Raw genomic sequence first — 22,744 nt, 5'->3', positions numbered from 1 at the left:
ATAAAAGAAATAAATAATAATAATAAATAGACATATGAAGAATATGCCAAAATAAGTAAGTTTACATATTGAAAAATAAATAAATTAACAAATAAATGTGAAAATACATAAAAATGCTTTTAATTATTCTTCAATATTCAGTTAAATTGCCTTATTCTTAATATTTCCATATTTATTTAGATTTAATTTGGCACTCCTATGACTCCTTATTTATAGTTGTAGGTTTGTATTTAAATGGAACATTTCTTTTGTGTCATATGATTTTCATTTTTGTTTGTTACTGATATCTCCCTTCGTTTAGACTACGACACTGGGCTGTTTGAAATAAAGCACTGCTGTTCTGGTGCACAACAGCACAATAATAGTCCCTGCACATACTGACATTTATATGATGATATTTCATATTAAATCTTCTGTTTCCTTGGATGTCTTGCAGGGTAATAACTCTGCCACCGCAGCCTCTACAGTTGCGTCGTTGTGGTGGCGCACTCTGTCCCCCATTGGCTGGTCGTGGAGGCACGTAACCGCTGACAATAAGCACCTGTCTGCTGCTTTTCCAAACCTTTTGAAGATACCTTGTACGAGGAGGACAAATGAACGATCCACAAATGAATCGGGGGCGAAGTGGACGAGAGCTGTAGCTTATACGTACCCGTTTAAATTCTATTGATCCGCATTTGGAGGTCTGCGTCAACGCTAAATCAGATTTTGACAGGTGAACGACTTTTACGCCGTCGCCTCACCCTTTATTATCGTTGCGTTTTAGTCCTCGCCTGTTTGAGAGCATCTTCCTGTGTTCAGATTTTATGTTAAGTTGTATTATTAATTAGGACCACAGACAAGGAATTTATTTAGTCTATGTAAATATATGTGTGTGTGTGTGTGTGTGTGTGTGTGAGAGTGGGATGATGACGGCGCTCTGCGGGGGAGGAGACTTGATAAAAGAGTGACTGTGAACTGAGCCAACTCAAACTGCGGATAGACGAGCGTCTGACACGGTTCACGCACCGTGAGCTAATATTATCAGAAACTAAGGCGCAAAATGAGGCGCTTTGTATTAATTTATTTTTGGCTCGCTGGGGATTTTCCAGTAGTTTTTAGTGACGGTTTGAAGGACGCACCGACTCTTGGATCTAAACAATCTCCGAGGGTGCTGAGCAAAGGTAATGTACACTTGTTAATTAGTCTTCACCATTATTGCGTAGCTAATTAAATGATGTCTGGAGTGTTTTAGATGCGTTCAGTGTCTCAGATCAGTGTAGATGTTTAGAAACAGTTACAGAGTTAATCCTGTCTTCAAATCCCTTTTAAGCCTGCAAAAATCTAGTTCAGCTCACTTTAGCTGACCCAACTTTATTCTTGTGATGTGCACAATGCATTCATTCACTCCACTAACATCCTTCCAGGTGCAACATGTGACCCTTCTTCTTCTTCTTCTTCTTCTTCTCCTTCCCTCAGATATAATCAAAGCTGCATTTCAGTACCAAGACTATCAGAACCACAGCGTGTTCTACTATCATGAGGACTCAGAGGAGCTGTATGTAGGAGGGACTGATTTTGTGTTAAGGTTTGATGTGGATGACTATCGTATCATAGAGGTGGGTGTTTCTGAGCTAATAGATTTGCCACCACTGTTTAACTCTTCATTAAATTGTCTGATGGTTTATTGATGGTGTCACAGCTTGATTTCTGTGAGGATGGCAGTAAAGCCTGTGATGCATCTGGGTTGATAATGAGATGCTGTCCCGTACAGATGGCTGTCACAGACCCATTGTCATTACACAATGAGTCTGTCTGGCAGCGCCCACTGACACATACAGTATGGTCTCACAAAGCCAGCTAATATGTGGCTGGAAGAGCTGCTGTGAACACAAAAACAGACACTGTAAATTAGTCTGGAAAATGCATTTGCTGTAGAGAAAAACTATTTGTTTTAACTCCAATAAGTATGTGTCCAGGCTGCCTTATAATTGAGTTTGAAAAGACAAATTTAGGTAATTTTGTAATGATACCAAACAAATAAGCTTTTTTTTTGTGAACCTGAATTCAGTTGTACATATTCAATGTTCAGTAAGCCTAAGATATTAAGTTAAACCAACAATTTGTTGGCCATCTTAATAAACATTATGAACAAATTTGATGTTCTTTTACATTTTCATAGCTTGAAGAGTCAGTTCATCATTTAACAGGAAACATGTAAGCTGTTCCTGTTGGAACTACTTTGTTCCAGCATTGGTATGAAGACAATATGTGAAACTGGTCCCAGTGAATTTATTAAACTGTGGTAAAGAAGACTGAATTTACCTGCATGATGGTTTGCGGTGTTAGTGTTATTATGAAAAAGACTAATGAGAATGACTAATGACTTGTGATGACTAATATTAAAGTGTTTTTGGGACACACAACAAGTTTTCACCATTTGTGTTCTTTAAACAATAAAAAAAAGCTGTCGTGGGTGTTTTAATTCTCAAACAATGGTCACTGGGAAGTCATCTTTATTGAGAAACTTAATTTAAAGAGTTGATTTAACTTTGTACAATACATCCATTCAACTCAACACTTCAAGTCAAAAGTTAGTTAGAATGACTCATGTAGTCCTAAAATATTATGTTTGATTAACTTGAATGAATAAAACTAATATTTACATTAACTTAATAAGGAAAGATGAGCTGATTCCACCAAATTCCTGTATATATATTTTTTACATTGCTCAATACTCTTAAGAACAAATGAATAATGGGATAATGATTGATTGCTTGTTTTCCAAGAAATTTATAGTGATTGTGGCTTCAGTTCCAACCATAAGACAGACGTAGATCTTCATTACACTAATGGATAGGAGCAGCTGAGGACACTTGAGCTGAAGACATTATCAAGAGTGAAATAGGCTTTGCTGAGAGGAGTGACCTGGGAAAGAAAACCATTCAGATTTTTCGTGTTTTTTTAATCTATCATCCAGCTATTTCAAATATTATGCAACTACCAAAACACCAGGTTTTTGGGTGGAGGTTTAAGTACAACATTACTGGTTTGTAAGTGATAAGGTGTGTAAAGTCTCATGTAAAACTATCATTAAAACATTTCAATTGATATTCTAGTTTGTCTGAAATACTATTTTTTTATTCATAAAGTCTCATTTAACACTATCCTCAAGTAAAAACTTTTTTAATTTGTCTGTCAATTTATGTCCCCTGCAGACATTTCCTCTGAAAACAACGGGGCAGTGCAAAGAGGTTAGTAACCAGAGAATAACCGTTTATGTGAAAAGAAATGAAGGAATTTGAATGAACTATAGACTCAGTTTTGTGTGATGAGTTGATAATAAGAGCCTCTGTGTTTCAGGGCCCCTGTCAAAACGTCATAACTGTCATTGAGAAGTTTCAGGACAGCCTGTTTGTCTGTGGAACAAATGGACACAAACCACAGTGCTGGAAACTTGTGAGTGTTTGCATATATCACTGAATATGTGTTGCAGTTAATGTCACATCTGTGTGACTTATGGCCCTTTTTGTGGCTCAGTAATTAAACTTAAGGGTTAAGCTGATTAAAGCATGGAGCCGTGGGTGTGGTCCTGATTAAACTTTAATTAGGACCCCGTCTGTAGTTTCAGTAGGGTGTCCTGTGTTGTATTTTTCCATCACAGTTGTGTTGAACTAACTATCATAATAGTCTGGGGGATTTGTGTTTTTTTTTCTACAGTTTTCCTCTGTGAACAATCAGTCTCATGAAATAATGGAGAGTTATGAGGGGACAGGCATCTCTCCGTTCATGTATACACAGAACTCCCTGTCGCTCACTGTTGGTATGTTAAATATGGCTTCCTGCACAACCAAAGACTGTTTTTGAAGGTTTAGCAATGTGACTCAGGCTTATGTAATCTTATCAACTCATGTGTGAAAGCAGAGCTGGCAAGCGAGTGCATTTTCACAGGCATATACTCCATAATTGAGCATCTTTGCTCATTTTCTATGTGATGTCTCTGCCATTTTTAGAGGGGGACCTGTATTCAGCAGCACCTTTGGATACTGATGGAAGTTCATTACAATTCAGGAGGAAAGCTGGCAGCAGAACTAATGTCTGGATGTATGACAACTGGGTCTCAGGTGGGCAAATGACTGAAGGTGATTCATAATGCATGACGCTCCCAGTCCCAGTAGTGTTGTCATGTAACAGCACACCAAATTTGAAAAACAACAACAACAGAGAAATAAGCAAACATTAATATTACAGTTGATCCTGCATGAAAATGATGCGCCTGTTTTAGGATCATTTTGTCTCCTGAAAGTCCAGCCCTGTTCAGTCCTCTCCATGGTCAAGTGTTTTTTATTTTGCTTTCACATCACATTGTCTCTGTTGGCACCACGCTGTTCTATAAACAGTGAAACACCTACATAAACATGTCCTCCTTCCACAGAACCCACGTTCATCTCTGCATCATGGGTGAAGCGGAAGGAAGACCCAGATAATGAGAAAATTTACATATTTTTCCGAGAAAAGAACTCGGATCACAACCCGGAAGCCGACCCCTGGATATCGAGGGTTGCCAGAGTTTGTAAGGTACGCTGGACACCGAAGGGGATGCCCATCTTACTTGACTGCCACGATAAATACGCTCAGATTCAATAATTCAGTAACATGGAAGGTAAATTCCACTCACATCGACTCCAGAAGATGAAAAATAGTAGTTTTGGAGATATTCATTTGGCATTTCAAAATGCTTTTATTCTTGGGAAGTAAAACAAAGGTTCTATTACTTCATAATACTAAATTTAGCTCTCAAGAGCAAAGAGGATAACACATGAGTCAGGCAGTGACTCATACTGTCACGTTTAGGGTGGATTATAGTACACAATTTGGATAGTAATATCAGGACCAAAATGTCAGTTGCCAACACAAATGTTTTATTTTTAAAAACGGATCATGTACTGTCATGTAGGGTTAGTTTTGTCAGGAATCATGAGCCGAACTAATCTGTAATAGATTACTGCTGAATAGATTTGCATATCACAAAAAAAATGGTCAAATAATTAGCGGTTCTCCGAACTAACAACATGATTGCTGTGCGTTTGCAGAGAAGCAGCGTGTGCATTCACAAAGAATGTTAGACAGATGATTTTACTTGGTGTCTGTCCTATTTATTCTTAGAAACACGTCTCGCCTGGGTTGACCGCATTCCAGTACAACAAGTCCTGCTTGATAACAACAACGGATTACGTGTTATTTTGCGCTCACAAACAGCATAGCAACCCGTCCACTGATAACTTGGACAGAACTGTGTATTCAAGTGATTTAAATAGGCAGCCTTCAGCTTTCACCACTGTGGATGTGTTAAGTAGCCGTCTAGGATTTTGAGTTTGGGGTTGGTGTTCCAGTTGATATTTCCAACTGAGAACTCGGAAAGGCCGACTTCCCATTTAAAATGGCGTGCATCAGTAGTTCAACTTATTTTGGCCTTTTTTTTTTTGCTGAAAGGCCTTAACTGGCCTTCAGGGGGTGCTAAAAAACCAACAGTCTAGCAAAAAGCAAAAACCATTTAATACCAGCCTCACCTTAAGGTCCAATCAGTCATCCCATGAGCTTCATCAGCAGATGGAGTTTCACCAGATGTCTTAGAAATGTAGATGTTAAAATTTCCACCTTTTGATGAAGGTAATGAAGAACACACTTTTATTAGATTACACTGAATACAGTCAACAGATTTTGCATAATATTCTGGCCCAGATTTACTTTCATCTTCTATTTGCTAATAGTAAGGAGGGGAGGAAACCTTAAGGAGCTGAAGATATGACAGGAAAGGCGGAGAGAAAGTGGAGGAATGGCAGGCAGCAAAGGGCCACAGGCATGAATCAACCTGACGGCTGCTGCAGAGGACTCACAGCCTCAGCAGCACACTCTATCAGCTGAGCTACAGAGTTAATCTTAATATGCCAGCAGAATGTCTGCTGTGTATGAGACAGTAACCCCTCATGAATTTGTCAGACAAAGCAGATGAAACGCCATCGGCTGTCAAAGCAGTTTTGTTTAACGTTGCCTTTATTCCTTTTGCACAGCACAGCCTGTGCTTTTATCTTTGTTTTCCCATTAACAATGGTTAAGGTCGGCCACTGTTTACAGTAGAGTAGGTCATATTGATATGCTCATACTGAAGGCTGTTGTCCTAGATAATATGATAGGAGAGGGTATTAATTATATGCTAAAGAACAAAGGGTGATAAATATAGTAGGCTGAGTGATATCCTGCATGTCTGTGAATACAATACAAAGTTGTGACTAAGGCATAATTAAAGTATTGAACCAGATAGGGTGGTCTCCTCCACCTCCACCAACAAAACAGGTTTTTTCTTCCATGACCAATAACCTTGGTTACTGTTATCACAGTGAAATGTAATATTTTCCAACATGCTTGAAATTTGACATCTAAACAAAGCAAAACTTGCCCTAAAAGCAGTTTGGTGTTTTCTTCCAGATATCATATACCACATAACCCTTTGTTGATGAATTTCAGTTTGCGAGAAAAGTGAAAGAGCGTCTTCCTGCCTGGTGTAATTTATCTGTATTATTTTGCAGGTCGATGAAGGCGGATCGAAAAGATTCTTCCAGAACATGTGGACATCTTTCCTCAAGGCCCGGCTTGTCTGTGGGTTTCCAGAGGAGTCTCTCTACTTCAACCGTCTCCAAGACATTTATGTGATGCATGCCGAGAACTGGCACGACACCAGAGTCTATGCCCTATTCACAAGCAGCTGGTAAGATACTTTCTCTTCCTTTTTATTGTCAGCAACTAAGCAGCAACATGAGCAACACACTGACAGGGTGACACGGAATGACTGTCACTTAAAACTGAAAGCTCAGCAGTTTGAAACGTTTTTTGGTGATGGAAACAAAAATAACTCTGGGCTGTACGTTTGGACCTACATGATGTGTTGCACAATAGGTTGTCATGTGGAGAACACCAAGGAGAGTGGGGTTGATCATATTATCAATTTTGTTTGACGAGGAAAAAACTAGCAAGTCTATCAAAACCAAATCTGCTCCTCTGGTTACTTAAAGATCCTCCTCCAGATATGTATTAAGACATCTATACAATTATTCTGCTTTGAACCAAAATGTGTGGCTAATGTTTTTTTCTGCAAAAAAAAGGCGTAATTTACTCATAAAAATCCTTACAAGGCATCTACTCCTTCTACCACATTAAAAATGTGCTAACCTATTAATATGCAAATTCTGCTAATTTCTAAAGCTTTCTGGCTGGACATGAGATGTCACAAATCATGCTCTTAGGCCCACACCTTAAAATCTGATTTTTAGTGAGCACAGAGAAACTTTCCACTTTTTAGTGTATGAAAGTGAAAACAGTTTTGTAGTGTCAAACTCTGCACATACATCATTCTGCACAGACAAGCTCAAACATTCAACTCCAGGAACAAGAACACAAACATATTTTGAGTGGAAGGAGATGTTAATGTACTGTTTCTACCTTTCTTCATGGGTCAAGTCTTCAAGATTAGATCTGCACTCACTACTGCAGATGCACACATTTTCATGATTGTCATTTGTGTATTTATTTATATTGTATAAAGGTAGGGGGTTAACAAAACAGCCTCACCAAAGGATGGTTAAAATCAAGGCAGATCCTTGGTATGGGTCACGTTGTACAGCCAAGGGAGTTGCCCTCCTACCCAGTCGACCAAGCCTTTGGAACTGGAAGTTGAATAGTTTTGTAATGCAGGTTTGCCATGTATTCTGTCAGAAACACAAAGTTTGGTTGATGGGGTTGTCGTATCTGATATGAGGTATTTTATGAATGCCACACCCTGGACAGTTCATTACAAGTTTCTCAGTTATCCAGTTTTCTGTGCTAACATCTTTGTAAACAGTTATTTTAGATGATAAGTGGTTCTCCAGACAAACAGAATGAGGCAATGAGACAAAATCCCCACCTGCTACCATCACTGAAGGCAACTAAACAACTACAGAGATAAATAGTACTTTTTATGCTAACTTCAGTTATCTTATTTCTCTTCTAGGAACTCCACAGCAGTGTGCATCTATTCAATAGGAATGATTGAAGAAATATTTGAGAACTCAACTTTCAAGGGCTACGACAAAGAGATCCCCAGACCAAGGCCAGGAACCGTAAGAGTTTGTTTTGTTGCTATGTGGCTGACAGACAATGTGACAAAACACTTCCTCTAAGGGTTTTATTTTTGTTTCCAACCCTCTTATGCATCTATTCACATTTATTGTGGTTACTATACTCTAAATCACATGTCCATGAGTAAAACTGTGTGTTTAACAAAAACACATTACATAAGAGGGTGGAGATGTGGAAATTGTGTGTCCACATTAGCCAGTCCCATCCAGTGTGGTTCAGTGTTTCCATACGGGGAATCCAATTGTAGTTTTTTGCATGTGCACATGTTCCGCCCTATAGTTAAGGAACTGAAGGGGCCCCACAAACATAGTTATGCAGAATTTCCTCTTGTAAACAGTTTACATCTGAGCTCATAGCATAAGGGAGCTGTTTAGTTTCTGATTTGTTTATATCCTTCAGTTTTGTCCTCCAAGCATCCAGTTTATGTTTCCCTTTCCTACAGCATGTGTGCGGAATACTTTCTAACAAAAAAAAACTTTATTCCTATGTATTTTTCAGTGTGTAAGAAACAGCAGAAGCCTGCCACTGGCCACTGTCAATATGGTGAAAGATTACCCGGAAATGACTGACTGGGTCCACTCTATGCATTATACTGCTCCATTTTATGTAAGCAGCAACAACTACACCAAAATAGTTGTGGATCGAGTCCAGGTGGCAGACCAGCACACATATAACATTCTGCTTCTATCCACTGGTATGTTCTGGTTGAAAAACATACACTGTTTAACATAGTCTTCAGTACTTCGTTTGCTTTTTGTACCTTGTGTGTTTCTTCATTGTCCTGTCTTGTAATCATGCATTGTGTATAATTTCTGCTAGGAACAATGGGCTAAAAATACAGCCTACAGTATCAGTCCCAGAGATAACAGTGTTTCAAACAGCTGTTCATGTGCTGTTCCAACAGATTCTGGGAAGATCCACAAAGTGTTAGAGGCTGGGTCTGAACCTTTCATCATCTCTGAAACACAACTCTCCAGCCGGTCGACCATACAATCAATGAAACTTGACTCCAGAAAGGTGCACCTCATTTAAAATGCCATTTCAAATGTTATACATTGTGCATTGCAGTGCTCTCAGTAGTGTTTTTGTCAGCCTCTGCTCTGTTCTGTTCTGTTTTTTTTTGTTTTTGTTTTTTTTGTTTTTTTATAGCAGTTTTATATTTTAAGCAGACCAAAACCGCACCCACATACGTCAGCTAGCTAAGAGCAAATGTTAATGTTGCCTTGGCTCTGCTGGATGTGCAAATAGACAATTATTTGTTAGCACGCCCCACATAAGAACTTTATAAGGTTCATATGTCAGTGTTATGTTGACAGCTTGTTGCACTGCACCCAGGAGGCTGGCTTGACGTGTTATTATGTGTCTGTCTCCCTTTGCTCAGAAAAAGTTAGTGGTGGGTTTTGCAGAGAAAATATTCACCGTGGACCTCCAGAGATGTGAGGAGTACAACAACTCCTGTGCAGATTGTGTTCTGGCTCGGGACCCCTACTGTGCCTGGACAGAGTTTGGATGCACCCCAACTGTCCCGTAAGTGTTAGTCTTTAGTAGACCTTTTTATATACTTTACTGTACAAAGCCTTTTCATATTACAATAGTATTGAAAAAGAGCTCTTTGTATATCCTTTTGAATATTGCCTTTCTGCCAGTGATTGGAATAGGAATCTAGATGCAGGATGAGAAAAAAATAGAAACACAAATTTTACAATTTTACTTGATGAAACATGTGACTTGTTTTCATTCACAGTGGAGGCATTCAAAATATCATGGATGGGAAAATAAGTGTGTGCCCTTCATCAGTTAACGGTAACTAATGATGAGACTATTATTCATACTACACACTTGCTCAAAACATATCACTCACATCTGTATTTTATCTTCTTTTTATCATTTTAGAACAAAAGGAAGTAATTCGTACCAAACGGGAGACAAAGTCACCATCACCAATGGATTTGAAGACAGTTCACTCTGTCCACCTGGGTGTCCCTTTCTACTTGTCCTGTCCCATAGACTCTTACCACGCTGTCTACACCTGGGAGCATGGAGGTCAGAGCAGCCCCTGTCTGCAGATGCAGTCTGACTGCCTGCACCTCATCCCTACCATGGCAGCAGAGGACTACGGCAGCTACGAGTGTGTTTCCAAAGAGAAAGACTACAGCAAAGTGGTGAAAAATTATGAGCTTGTAGAGCAAAAAATCCCAGAGACAATGACTGACACAGGCAATACCCATAATAAAGTAAATGATGCATCAGCTCTTAGGCCGCACATATGGATCAACCTTGGACTGGCTGTAGCAATGATGGGAATTTTCAGATAGGTTGTGCACAAATTACTGTTTAAACTACTTTGCTTTGAGAATTTCAGCTCAGTCCTAATGCTTGAAAATGTAGTATTTTCAGGCCCTTTATCTTTGCTTTTGCTAATCAGGCCAGGAAGCAGAGAAACCAACAGCTCAGACAGGAAGCCCCTCATCACGAACCTACAACCTTATTTTTGTGAGTGGTCACATAGCTGTGTTTGGCAGAAAAGTTAGGTTTTTTGAGTCTCCAGGAACAAGATGTGGCCAGGTTTGTTTTTAAAAGAGAAGCCAGAACAGGAAGACGTTGGTTTGATGGAGGGGGTGGCACAGCCGGTCAGCATGAGAGCACAGTTTGAATGATCGGAAGAGACTTAATGGTGTGTGTTTGACGGTCAGTCAATGATTTAAGCATCCTGCATGAAACTGCAAAGTTTCATTGGAAAACAAAAGGACAATGTAAGAAATAACCTGAAGGTGATGGTCTGAGTCTGATGGTCTAATACTCAAACCATATCACACCACTAAACTGTTATGATCATGAATGCAGATTCTTTTGGTTTGAGAGCCACAGACAGTGAGTAGGTGTGGTGGAGTTGTAGTGGTGTTGCAGTGGGCTGTGGTGTACACATGTTGAGCCCTTTGGTCCATTAGAAGTCAGGAAAATGTAGTTTCCTGGAAAAGTAAATTTCCTGTGTGCTCCACATGATTGGACTGATGAGGGGTTGTTTGTATCAGAGTGTTTAGGGAAGGGTGGGGATCCACCAGGGGACCCACTGAAGTCCCCTGTTTAACTGAACTCTCCCACCACCATAACGGTCAGTGGTCAGAGGGGTGTTGCAATGAAAAAGGTTTTGTTGCAGAGCAGACAGTGCTGAACCTCTAAATTAATAAGCACTTTATTTCACACTCACATCAATTTAGGCAAAAAAAAAAAAAAAAAGTACATTTCATACCTTTATTTTTGACCTTTATTACTTGTAGTGTGAGCAATAGATATTAGCACCACATTGCACAGGAGGTAGAACAGTTTTGAGATGATTGTTGAAGGTAATTGAAGTAACACTATAAGATTCACTGAACAGAAGCCACTGTTTCCACAAGTGACAAAAATGGGATCATGCAAAAACCAGGGTTTCTGCAGGTCCTTAAAGTCACAAATCCAATTAACTGAATTTTAGGACTTAAATGTCTTAAATATGATTTTGACAGATCTTAGAAATTGAATAATAGAGTTAATGTTAGTTTTATAAAGTTGGACTTAACTTCAGTCTTGCTTTTAAATGCATTTTTGGGGACATTGTATTGATCACACTGTAACAAAAACAAAAGGAAATAGTTCTTAAATTACATTCACAATGGTCTTAAAAATTCTTGAATATAATTTGCTGAAACCTGCAGAGACTCTGTAAAATGGTGCAACAATAGCAAAAACAGAGAAAAGTCAGATTTTGCTTAATAATGTCTATTATAGAGCAACATCTGGCTACAGTTTTGGCATAGTTAGCAACCAAATGCTGCCGAAAGCTCATATGAGACCGAGTAAGGCTGTAGCAGCAAATTCTGAGTGTGCAGAATTGAGCAGTGATGTCTTTTATTGCTTATGAATTCAGCTTTTCATTTTTAAAAAGAAGACGCATTTAATTTTCATTATACAACACAGGGTTGTGCAACGAAAATGGACTTGTATTGAATTCTACCTTTGACAAGTTACAGTCTCACTTTAAACAGCTCCTCTTTGAACTGTCTCAAAAAACACTAAACTAATGAAGCTAATATATATCTAATGTATTTAAAATGTAAAAAGTATTGGGTACGATCTTAACTTTTATTGTTAAATATTTTTTATACATGAAAGTTTTATGTGTCCTTATACATATGTACATGTGTTAAAAATCGTATATTTTTTACATAATGATGAATGTACGATGAATGTAAATGTATTCATTTTCTAATAATAAAAAATTAAAAACACAAAGCTTTAAGTGTCAAACCTTGTTCACAAGGACTCACAGTCACACCTCCTCTTAGATCCACTCACAAGGATTTATTCATCCTCAGTAGGTCATGCCTTCATCAGACATGGCACTCGGTAAACCACGTGCAGTTCAATCGTGAGTGTTCAGACAGCACTGTAAGGATCTTTAGTTTAATCTGTCTTATTCCTGGATCCTGAAGGCATTACATCTTGTTTACGCAAGGAGAGGAAATCACAGTATGATTACACTGTACACTGTATCTGTGCAGCCATCACTCCACAACCACTTGGGTGGAGATCCTGGGTCCTCGTCAGACGCTCCATGAGAACGCTGTTTCATTTTGGATCCAAGTTGAACATCCAGATGACACATCTGCATAACAGTCATCTTGACATGTTTGTGACCGAGCCTTCCCTGCTGCTGCTATGTTTGGTTGTGTGGACTGCTTGTCATCCTAAGTTTAGGAAACAATTTCCTTTCAGCACAGCAGTGTTTTAAGATGGTATATATGAAGTAAAATATCATGACAGTTGTTTTTCTCCGTGGTTACAACACAGACACTTGAGAGAGACTTTTGTTTGTCCAGCAGTTTTGGTCACAGCATGACTTCAGATGACCGACCTGCTGCACTTAATGAAGATCATGGAGTCTCTGACTTAAGCCAGTGTTGACCTGACACCTGATCTGACAGCAGAGCAGGTGTCCATCTGGCCTCTAGACCGGACCTATTCAATTGGCGGTATCCTCAATCCAGCCCTTTGATCATTTAGAAATATGACGAAAAGTATATGACTTTATTTGAAGATCATTATTTTATTAGTAGGCTAAATAGCTCATTCATTGGTTATATCTGTGGCTGAGAGACACAGAGACACTTATTTTATTAAAACGTTTTAACTCAGGCTGTTTAAGCAGAGGGAATTTAGGAGAGTCAATGACAAAAAATACTGAATGCCTCGTGTTTCTTAAAACAACAAGCTTCTTCTAATCTAGGATTACAAAAGTACATTGATTTTCCTCTACTTTTGCACATAATGTTTATTTTTCAAATGCAAAACCTAATAAAGAAGAGAAATAATGTAAAGGTGTGCTGTTGTCCACATTTAAATTAGCAATTCTACAGGTCAGACATAGGAAATACAAATGTCAGGCCCCTTGGCACTTTTTCAAATCTGTCCCTTCTAAAAAGATAATTGAATAGGCCTGCTGTACACTGTTATCTGTTATGAAGGTTACTCTTTGTTCAGGGGGAGATGTAAAATATGATTTCATCGAACTGCCTGTGGTTAACATCATTTGTGGTGACTCAGTGAGTCACTGCTTGAGCCACTGTGTAGTATCTCATGTGGTCTGTATTTGAGTCGCATAACTGATATGATTTTGTTGTAGGCTCTCTCTAAGTGTCTTAACTGTCAGAAGCAGGACTGTTTCTCGCTATATGCAGACTATGCAGTTGCATAGGGCCCCCAAACAGTGTAATACAGTGATGATCAGCAGCAGCAGATCATTCAGTATCATACCCTTCAGTATCCCCATTGTTATTCAAAGTAAAGCTGTCACTGTCCAGAGATCAGTGGGGACACTTCACTCTGCTACATGTCAACAGGGACCTTTCCAGACTTTCTTTTTTGATTGGGTAGCCCACTGACTTAAAGCATCCGTTTCATCTTGGCAGATGTTGTGATGCAGATTCTGTACCTCCTGTAAGCTTTTTCTTGATTTAGGGGAGCCCCCGGTGTTTCCCATTCATTGTTGTTTTCAGTAGGCTTAAATTGCTGGGGTCAGGTTGACATTTGTGATTTGAATGGGAGAGGAAAAAAACATGGTAAGATCTGGCCTCACTCCCATCAGACAGATCTGGCCTCACTCCCATCAGACGTGCACCACGTGTAAATGTTACCGCATGCATCTGCACCACCTTAAATGGTTTGGAATTCCAGAAGCTCTGAGTCAAGAGGTCGGCACCCTGCAATCTAAACTGTGAGACAGGGTGACCGTGAGCTCTGCTGTACTCTGGTATGAGCACAAGTGGACCTTGATCCTAGAGGACAACAATTTAGTGTTTCATGTTTTCCTGTTGCGCCCTTACCAGGAAAGTCTGCAGGAAGAATGGCAAAGCACAGGGAATTATGTAAGGGAAAAGGAAAAAAAGTCCTTTTTTGTACTCAGAGGAACTGACTGGCTCATATAGATAGAGGGACTTGAAATTAAGGAAGTAAGAAAAAAGAAAAGCAAATTATTCTTTTCTCTAAGAGAGGAAACCAAAGTCATGATTCTTGATTGGATCTCACCCTGCGGATGAAAAACAAACAGCTTTGTAACTACAAGTATTAGACATATTCTGTCTGTAGTTGCAGCCTGTTGACAGCAGAGGTCACTGTTGTACAACAGGACTGACAGTCACAGCCCCACAGCTCACCCTAAACTGAAACTAAACTTACATTAAGTCTAAACTTCACACTAAAACATTAACATGTTGTTTGCTTGCTGTAAATGTTCCTCCTCTCCATACTGGCCATTACAAGATCCATTCATAACATGCGTCCAATGTAAGTGATGAGGGCAAAAGTCCTGGTCATCTTTGTAAAAAATAAAATCCAAAGTTTAATAAGTCAATAAGAGGCATTATCATTCTTGGTCAAATCAAATATTTTCCAAAGTTACTGTGATGGTGATGAGCATACAACCGAAAACACTTCAGTGTTTTTTTGTACTAATTTGAGGGCTGTACAGTCAGTATCAATACAACATCAGATCTACTGAAATAAAAATAACCACCAAAATAATAAAGCTACTTGTTGTTTGCAGTTAAGTTCTGACTTATATGAGTGAACAACGATATAATTTTCTCATACTAATAAAGGATATAAAATTATATGAAACGTGTTATCCAATTGTCCATTTATAACGAAACCTCATATTTTTAAATTCTTAAAGAGCAGTTCAATGAATCTACTACTGGTACTGTCTGCTAAACTGTGTACTGCAATCAAGTCAGTCAGTGATTAGTTCATTTTTAAACCAAGATGCCCAACAGGAGCTTTTTTTTCAGCAGCACAGATGCTACTGAATGATCATAGGAATATTATAAGAATATTATAGGAATACTACAGGCGGCAGTGTATCTGCATGCAGTGCAAAAATAAATAGTTTAGAGAATATCATTGATCCAAAACAAAACTGACAGAGGGGTGAGACGGGGAAAAAGGTGCAATTACAAGTCAGCTACTTCAGCACCGAGAACAGCGTCAATGATCTATAAATACGCAGCACAGTAATGCTACTGATATTTCATGGCCTCTGTCGGGGCCATAGATTCTAACTTGCACAAACCTCAGAAGATCAGTGAGTCAGACAGACTAGACTCACAAATTCAACTAGACTGTCTTTTACAAGGGATTGAGAGGGGCGTGACGGATTAACAAGGGGGATGCATTTTGGTTGTTTTGCTAACTAGGGGTTGGCACCTCCACATCCCATCCTCAAATCATCTACTGCATCTAGTCTAGCAAATCAACTCACACATGTTACTCATTTTACATTTACAATGAAGGCACATAATATAAGGCATATTTACATATTAACTGGTGCACATAACCTCTAATACAGACAGCTTTTATTCCAAACATATTAAAAATTAGAGTGAGCTAGAGTGAACTAGTAGACAAAGTAAACGAGCAATTGACCACTCAGAGGAGCTGATTGGCTCCTGACATGCTCATATACCTGCTGTCCAATGAACAAAGGATACTTGACAGGACAGCAGTTCATCGAATTTATCTGGAAGTCTTCTTAACAATTTATAGTGTATTTGTTATGAAGGATATAGCTTTAAATAGACTTAAATTAATTCGATTTATAGACTTTTTGTAAGCATACTCCAATAAAGAGAGTCAAACTACACTTTGATAAAGCACACTAATAGTGTGTTGCAACCCCTCTATCCATTGTCCGTAACTGCTTACCCTGACGGGTTGTGATGGGGCTGAAGCCTGTCCCGGCTGACATTGGGCAAGAGGCAGGTCACACCCTGGACAAGTCACTGATTCATCACAGGGCTGACATATAGAGACAAACAACCACTCATGTTCACACCTACGGGCAATTTAGATTTATCAATTAACCTATTATGCTGCATGTCTTTGGACTGTAGGAAGAAGTCAGAGAGAAACCATGTAGACACAAGAAGAACATGTGAACTCTACACAGAAAGGTTCTACCCATACCAGAAACTTCCTCAGCCAGCAGGGGATTCATACTCAAAACCTTCCTGTTCTGAAGCAACTGTGCTAACCACTGTACCACTGTGCCAGCTAGTTCATGATAAAGGATGTGAAAATAATTATACTTGTCAGAAGTAAACTAGGTCACTCACTGCTATAAGTATTTGCAATTTAGTATATTTTTTTAAGTACACCAATGTAGTCTACAATTTATGATACTCTTACAATAAAACACAGTTCTTGTGAGTCACTGAAATACCACTTTAAGTACTGCAGACTTTTCAAAGTTAACTTTTTAAAAGTACACTTTAAATATACTTTAAATTGAGCAAGAAAAGTATATTTGCAGTAACTTTTGTATTCTTGATATATTTCTAATTGACTTAAGTACTTTTTTTTTTACCTGGGTGTTTTGCACACAGGGCTGAAAGTAAGTTGAGCACAGATTTTCAGTACAGTTGTAGCAGGTTCCACTGATTTCCTCTGTTTGAACTGTTACAGAGAGTTCATACTGCAGTAGACCACACGATGGCAGTATTTGAGCAGGAAACAAGTCTCCTCAGACACTGACACTGATCCATATGACTCGAACATTAAAGCAACTATAACGACCTATAATGTTGATTTAAAAATAATAACCCTATAATCACAGGCGACCACATCTTAAAACAAACCGGTGGGATTAATACTAAAAGTAGCCTTACATGTGCTCGAATAAGAATATTTCTGGGAAGAGGGGGAAGAATAACACATTTATGATTTACTTAATATAGAAACAGATATTAAGTAAATCATAAATTATTTTTTTATGCAACTTCCAGTCATAACACATTAGCTCACAATTCGATTCAGGCGTCACATAACATTGTTGAAATGAAACACAAATAATCTGCTCCTGATGTGGCTCAAGATTTTGTTGTTTTTTTCTCTCACTGGACTCCCGAATTGTTTTTCTTTGTTTGTTTTTTAGTGTTTTGTTGTTTTTTAATTATTAAAGATAATTTTTATCATGCAGCAGTGCTTGAAATCGTATGTGTCGCCTCGCAGCGCAACTAAACACAAAATCTGTCGGTGCGTTTGTAAACTCTTGGCCTTAAATTAAAGACAATAGGCTGCAGCAGACAAACCGAATGAGGTCAAAGATTATGGGCTTGGGTCGGGGTAATAAATTAATCATCGCATCCTAAATTATGAATTTTCTTTGAGGGTGGAGGACCCGGAGCTTCTGTATCTTTAATAGTGAGGAGAGAGATGGGAGAGGCTGCGCGTTCACGGTTCCTTTTCTCGCTCCGCGGCGGCGGGGACGCGCAGAGGCTCCCACACTCGCTGGAGAGGAAAAAAGCGCCGTCGGACTGCAACTGCGACTCACCGGGAAAAATGATCCCTCCACCGCCCTCCATCACCGCCGTTGATGTCCGCAAAAGTCAAGTGAAAGGATCCGAAACCTATGAGGACTCGAGTTTTTTCGACCAGTAAACTTGTTTCAGAGGATTGTAAACTCCGAGAGTGATTAATAAGACGCAGGAATTGAAGTTGACATCGGAGAGGTAAGACGATTTAGTCTTTGATGAGGCAGTAACTGAAGATAAAAGATTAAACAATATAGAATTTGACCAGAATGGAGATCAAAGCTCCTGGTGGAAAACATCGTCCTGTAGGTCAGTTGCAATTGTGATGAATAAGGGCACCTGCTCGTGCAAAAAGGTATGCCTCTGTGTAAACTGATAAAGGGGGGGGGGGAATTGCAATTTAACTCTGGTTGAAAGTAAAATGTTTTGAATAAGTGCAAAAATCAAAGGTTTCATCACTATAGACAGCGCCTGTTTGTCCGCACCGGACTGTGGAGACTCGCTCAGAGCAGGAGAGACCGACTGACCCTGAAATTGCTGCAAATGTGACACACAGCATTTGTGCCCATAATGAAGTACACAGATGTCCAAAACTACCTAAAAAACAGTATTTTGTGTGCAGTCCATTGCTGCCATGTGAAACAAAAGGAAACTTTGCATGTGATGCCTAAATAATTGTTTGACAGCAGTAACAACAGCTGTAGTATTCACCCAGTATTGTTTTTGTTGTCAGTTTCTTTGTTTGTAATGTTGCAATGTTTGTAATGCAGTTTTTTTTAGTCCTGTTAAAGAGCTTTAATGCCCCTTTAACAAGCATTACTCACTCAGTGAAACACATTTCAATTGATATGGGATGTAAAAGCTTCCACAGTACATTTCCGCTGGTGTAATAGACATAATGGATGTTATGTGACTGAAAGAAATTTTTACCTTTGTCTAATGTCTGGTTATTGATACTTGCAGGTGCAGAAAATGGCGAGACGGCTCCTGCAGCTCTTTGCCTTGTGGACTACTGTGATTGGCATTGTTCGGTGCTGTCCAGAGCTCTGCAGCTGCCAGGATAAATTTGCCCACCAGTTTGCTGACTGTGCTTACAAAGACCTGCTGGTGGTACCTGTGGGTCTCCCCTCCAATGTTACCACTGTGAGCCTTTCTGCCAATAAGATCAAATTACTGAAGAGTAAAAGCTTTGTCAACATCACACAGGTCACCTCTCTCTGGCTGGCCCACAATGAAATAGTTACCATACAGTCGGACACCTTGGCCCCGCTGACCCAGCTCCGCAACCTGGACATCAGCTACAACAAAATTGTGAACTTTCCATGGGAGGACCTGCACAACCTCACAAGGCTGCAGCTGCTGAAAATGAACAACAATGAGATGGTGAACCTTCCGAAGGATGCCTTTTCCACTCTCCAAGACCTGAGATCACTACGCATCAACAACAACAAGTTCACCACCATTGTAGAAGGTACCTTCAGTGCTCTCTCCTCACTGTCACATCTTCAGATTTTTGGCAACCCCTTCACATGCTCCTGCAGCCTGGAGTGGCTGAGGGACTGGATCGCAACAACTAAGATTTCAGTCCCTGAGCCAAATTCAATTGCATGTGAGGCCCCTAAGCACCTGAAGGGTACATTGGTTACAAATATCCCCAAACTGGACTGTAAGGCCCCTACTGTAAAAATAACATACCAGCCTGATATTGAGAAGACGAAGATCTATGAAGGTTTAATGGTCATCTTAAACTGTGAGACAACCGGAAGCCCCAAACCGCAGATCACCTGGGATGTGACAGCAGGAAATCAAAATTATCTCTTCCCCTTACCCTCTGCTGGAGAGATAAATGATGTGCCAATTAATGATAAAACAACCACCAATCAATTCCTCATCTTTAGAAATGGCACTCTTATCATCCCGCAGATGACTAAAAAGGAAGATGGAAATTACACCTGCTCTGCGGTGAATGAGTTAGGTAAGGCAGAGAACAGTGTTGCAGTAGCTCTGGCAGGCACCCAAAAACATGCCACCAGCTCGAACGTCGATTCCACACCAATCCATCCATCTCTTAAAAAGCCTACAGGACACAAGATCAACCCCAACCTGGGCAACTCAGCCACAATTGATGAAAAGATAAAGATCATTTCTGAGAGTCCAACAGACAAAATCAACCGCATAGAGCCGGTTGGTGGCGTTCCTAAGGATCCTAACTTTGCCAGCAAGTGTGGCGTGAGAGACAGCACTGAATACATATCCAACCATGCCTTCAACCTGAGCTTGGACGACCTGAAGCAGTACACTTTTGATTTTGGCGTTATTGCACTGGAGGTGTCAGAGACGGAGGCCAAAGTGCAGCTGAATCCGCTGCAGCTTTCTAGCAGCAAATCTAACCTTCACCTGAGTCAAACCAAGGACCAGGAGACAGTGAATAAAGAGCCTTTGGGTCTGTTACAGTCTTCATCCAGTACAGCCAGCCTAGACATGCTCTACCTCTGTGTAAATACAGGTAATGGACACTCTATTGTTGAGTGGTCCAACATAGAGGAGGGGAAGAACGCATACCGCTTCCATAATTTACAGCCTGGCACCAATTACACTCTTTGTCTCACCTATGGGGGGCAGGACTGCCAAGTGCAAGTAGTCTTCACAACTAGGAAGAAGATCCCCTCCCTGCTTATCATTGTGGTTGTCAGCATTTTCCTACTGGGACTGGCCACTGTCCCCTTACTGGGGGCCACCTGCTGCCATTTGCTATACAAGTACCAAGGGAAGACGTACAAGCTGATCATGAGGGCGCAGAATCCGGATCAAATGGAGAAACAAATGGCTGGAGACTTTGATCCCAGGGCGTCTTTTGTGGAGTCAGAGAAAACCTTCAACCCCAGCGAGCTGGGCGAAGGGGAGGGAGAGGTCGAGGGAGATGAGGGAGAGGAGGAAGGAGACGGAGAGGGGGAGGCTGAGGGGAGCGTGGTGACAGAGTCCATCCCCGGATCGTCGTCCAAAACCAACCAGGAGGAGTTCGAGGTGGGCTCGGAGTACAGTGACAGGTTACCGCTGGGAGCAGAGGCAGTCAACATCTCGGAGGAGATCAACGGCAACTACAAGCAGCCAAGCCGCTGAGCTCCGCTGATGTCTATATTGTAAAATATTTTACTTTTAAGTAGCCTACATTTAAGCAGGTAACTCACCCACCATTACTACACGTGAAAACCGATGGCCTCTGATTTAAAAAAAAAAAAAAAAAAAAAAAAAAAGATGGATCTTTTAATTTTTTTACCTCAGAAAGTACTCCGTCAATCACCTGAGATTGTGACTTGATTCATGTGACATTTGTAGTCAAATGTAAGGTTAAAATAAGCAACATATGTTTACGGCGCAAGCACAGCTTTCTACAGTTTATCAGACCTCAAAACTGACAGGAAAGAAGCAAAAATATTCCCTTTTTTCTGCAGGACACACAAATGGGCATGTGCGCGGAGCGTTTCGCGTAAATCAAGGCCAAAAAAGAGATTCAATCACAGTTTTGACAGCACAAAAATCGAACAAAAAAAAAAGCAAAAAAGTGCCATATGTGTAAGCCATTTTTATTAAATGACATCAGGGACCAATTGTTGTTTTTAAGCGCTTAGTGTGTGCATCTGTGATGTGGGGAAAAAAAAAAGATGTGGATGAGCCTGAAACCGGCCAATTGTCCTCATCCTCTCAGGTGTCGGTACTCCGGCTCCACTTGACTCGTCCACGGAACATTTGTCGCATATTTGGATGATGATTTTTGATTAAATGATAGCAGATGATGCGGATATTTGGCTTCGGTGTCACTGCCCGCTGTCCTGTAAGTCCAAAAAAGGGAAATTTCACTTTCAGCTGTGTTGTGCTTGACGGAAAAATCCAAGGTTATTTACCACCAAAATGTTGTTTGACGTAATGTTAAGGCTTTAAAAATGTGCGACTTTGACCTCTTTAATCAACGGGTGCTTGCTCTACTCTCGCTTTTTACAATGTCCATGGCATGTCACACGTATTTCATTGTGTGGTTTTTATTAGTGTAGTCTTCTAGAGGACTTAGATGTTACTGTCAACCTGTGATGTAAAGCCATGTGAATTGGAATTATTCTTTTTTTTACGACGGTAATTAAGTTTCTAAATGGAGCCTCAACAAAAGGGCGCATGTGACCCGGCGGCTTCACTGTCTTGTAATTTGATGCATATAGTGAGTTTTTGTGAACTGTTGTACAACGAAACGAAAAAACCCCGTGACCTTTTAAGATTTTTTGATATAATTTTATGTAAGTGAAATTAATAAAACATATGAAACTATACAGACGATTTTCTGGATTTGTTATTTGCGGAATGAGATGTTTCAGAGAAAAAAAAAACAGAAGCGATGCATTATTTTCTAAATTTAGTGTAAATAATTAAAAAAATGTAATCAACCTAATACAATTTCACATCACCAGTGTACGTTTTAAATCCATTCAGACGTACCATTAAAAAGGAGCTACATTATTTTTATGCTTTTCTGTTCCTCTTTCGATTCCTTTTTATTGTGCGAGCTTAGTTCTCCTTTTTTTTTTTTTTTTTTTAAATACGAAAAAAAATTAGAAGGGCTCTAATCTCTGTGTTAATGCAGAAGGTTAAGGGGGAAATGCGGTTGAAAGCGCAGATCAACACAGAGACTCCCTTTGTCTTCATTTTCATTTTAGTCCAGTTCAGTTCGCTCAACACAAAAGCGTCACACATTATAT

At 39.8% G+C, this 22,744-nt stretch overlaps 2 protein-coding genes across 2 annotated transcripts; both read left to right on the top strand.

The window, feature by feature from the left end:
- The first annotated feature begins 577 nt into the window (after nt 1-577).
- Nucleotides 578-11,016, top strand: sema7a (semaphorin 7A (JohnMiltonHagen blood group)). Its single transcript, XM_084734934.1, has 14 exons — nt 578-1,163; nt 1,459-1,598; nt 3,198-3,233; nt 3,343-3,438; nt 3,700-3,802; nt 3,993-4,103; nt 4,415-4,557; nt 6,567-6,745; nt 8,027-8,135; nt 8,653-8,848; nt 9,059-9,171; nt 9,536-9,681; nt 9,899-9,957; nt 10,048-11,016. The coding sequence occupies exons 1-14, from the start codon at nt 1,043-1,045 to the stop codon at nt 10,467-10,469; spliced, it is 1,974 nt and encodes a 657-aa protein (XP_084591060.1). The 5' UTR covers nt 578-1,042; the 3' UTR covers nt 10,470-11,016.
- A 6,872-nt stretch (nt 11,017-17,888) lies between these two features.
- islr2 (immunoglobulin superfamily containing leucine-rich repeat 2) lies at nt 17,889-22,318 on the top strand. The gene is made up of 2 exons (XM_084734733.1): nt 17,889-18,197; nt 18,963-22,318. The coding sequence occupies exon 2, from the start codon at nt 18,972-18,974 to the stop codon at nt 21,117-21,119; it is 2,148 nt and encodes a 715-aa protein (XP_084590859.1). The 5' UTR covers nt 17,889-18,197; nt 18,963-18,971; the 3' UTR covers nt 21,120-22,318.
- The last annotated feature ends 426 nt before the right edge of the window (nt 22,319-22,744 follow it).

Source organism: Lutjanus erythropterus, chromosome 13 (genome assembly GCF_056507025.1).
Source record: "Lutjanus erythropterus isolate fLutEry1 chromosome 13, fLutEry1.hap2, whole genome shotgun sequence".
Classification (NCBI taxonomy): domain Eukaryota; kingdom Metazoa; phylum Chordata; class Actinopteri; order Lutjaniformes; family Lutjanidae; genus Lutjanus; species Lutjanus erythropterus.
The sequence above is the reverse complement of the archived record's forward strand: the minus strand, read 5'-3'. Positions and strand labels throughout refer to the sequence as shown.

Excerpts from the sequence above, each read along its gene's own strand:
- sema7a (XM_084734934.1), top strand. The coding sequence starts at position 1,043 with ATGAGGCGCTTTGTATTAATTTATTTTTGGCTCGCTGGGGATTTTCCA. Across the intron at positions 1,164-1,458 it reads TCCGAGGGTGCTGAGCAAAG|ATATAATCAAAGCTGCATTT; the intron begins GTAATGTACACT and ends TCCTTCCCTCAG. Across the intron at positions 3,439-3,699 it reads AACCACAGTGCTGGAAACTT|TTTTCCTCTGTGAACAATCA; the intron begins GTGAGTGTTTGC and ends TTTTTTCTACAG.
- islr2 (XM_084734733.1), top strand. The coding sequence starts at position 18,972 with ATGGCGAGACGGCTCCTGCAGCTCTTTGCCTTGTGGACTACTGTGATT.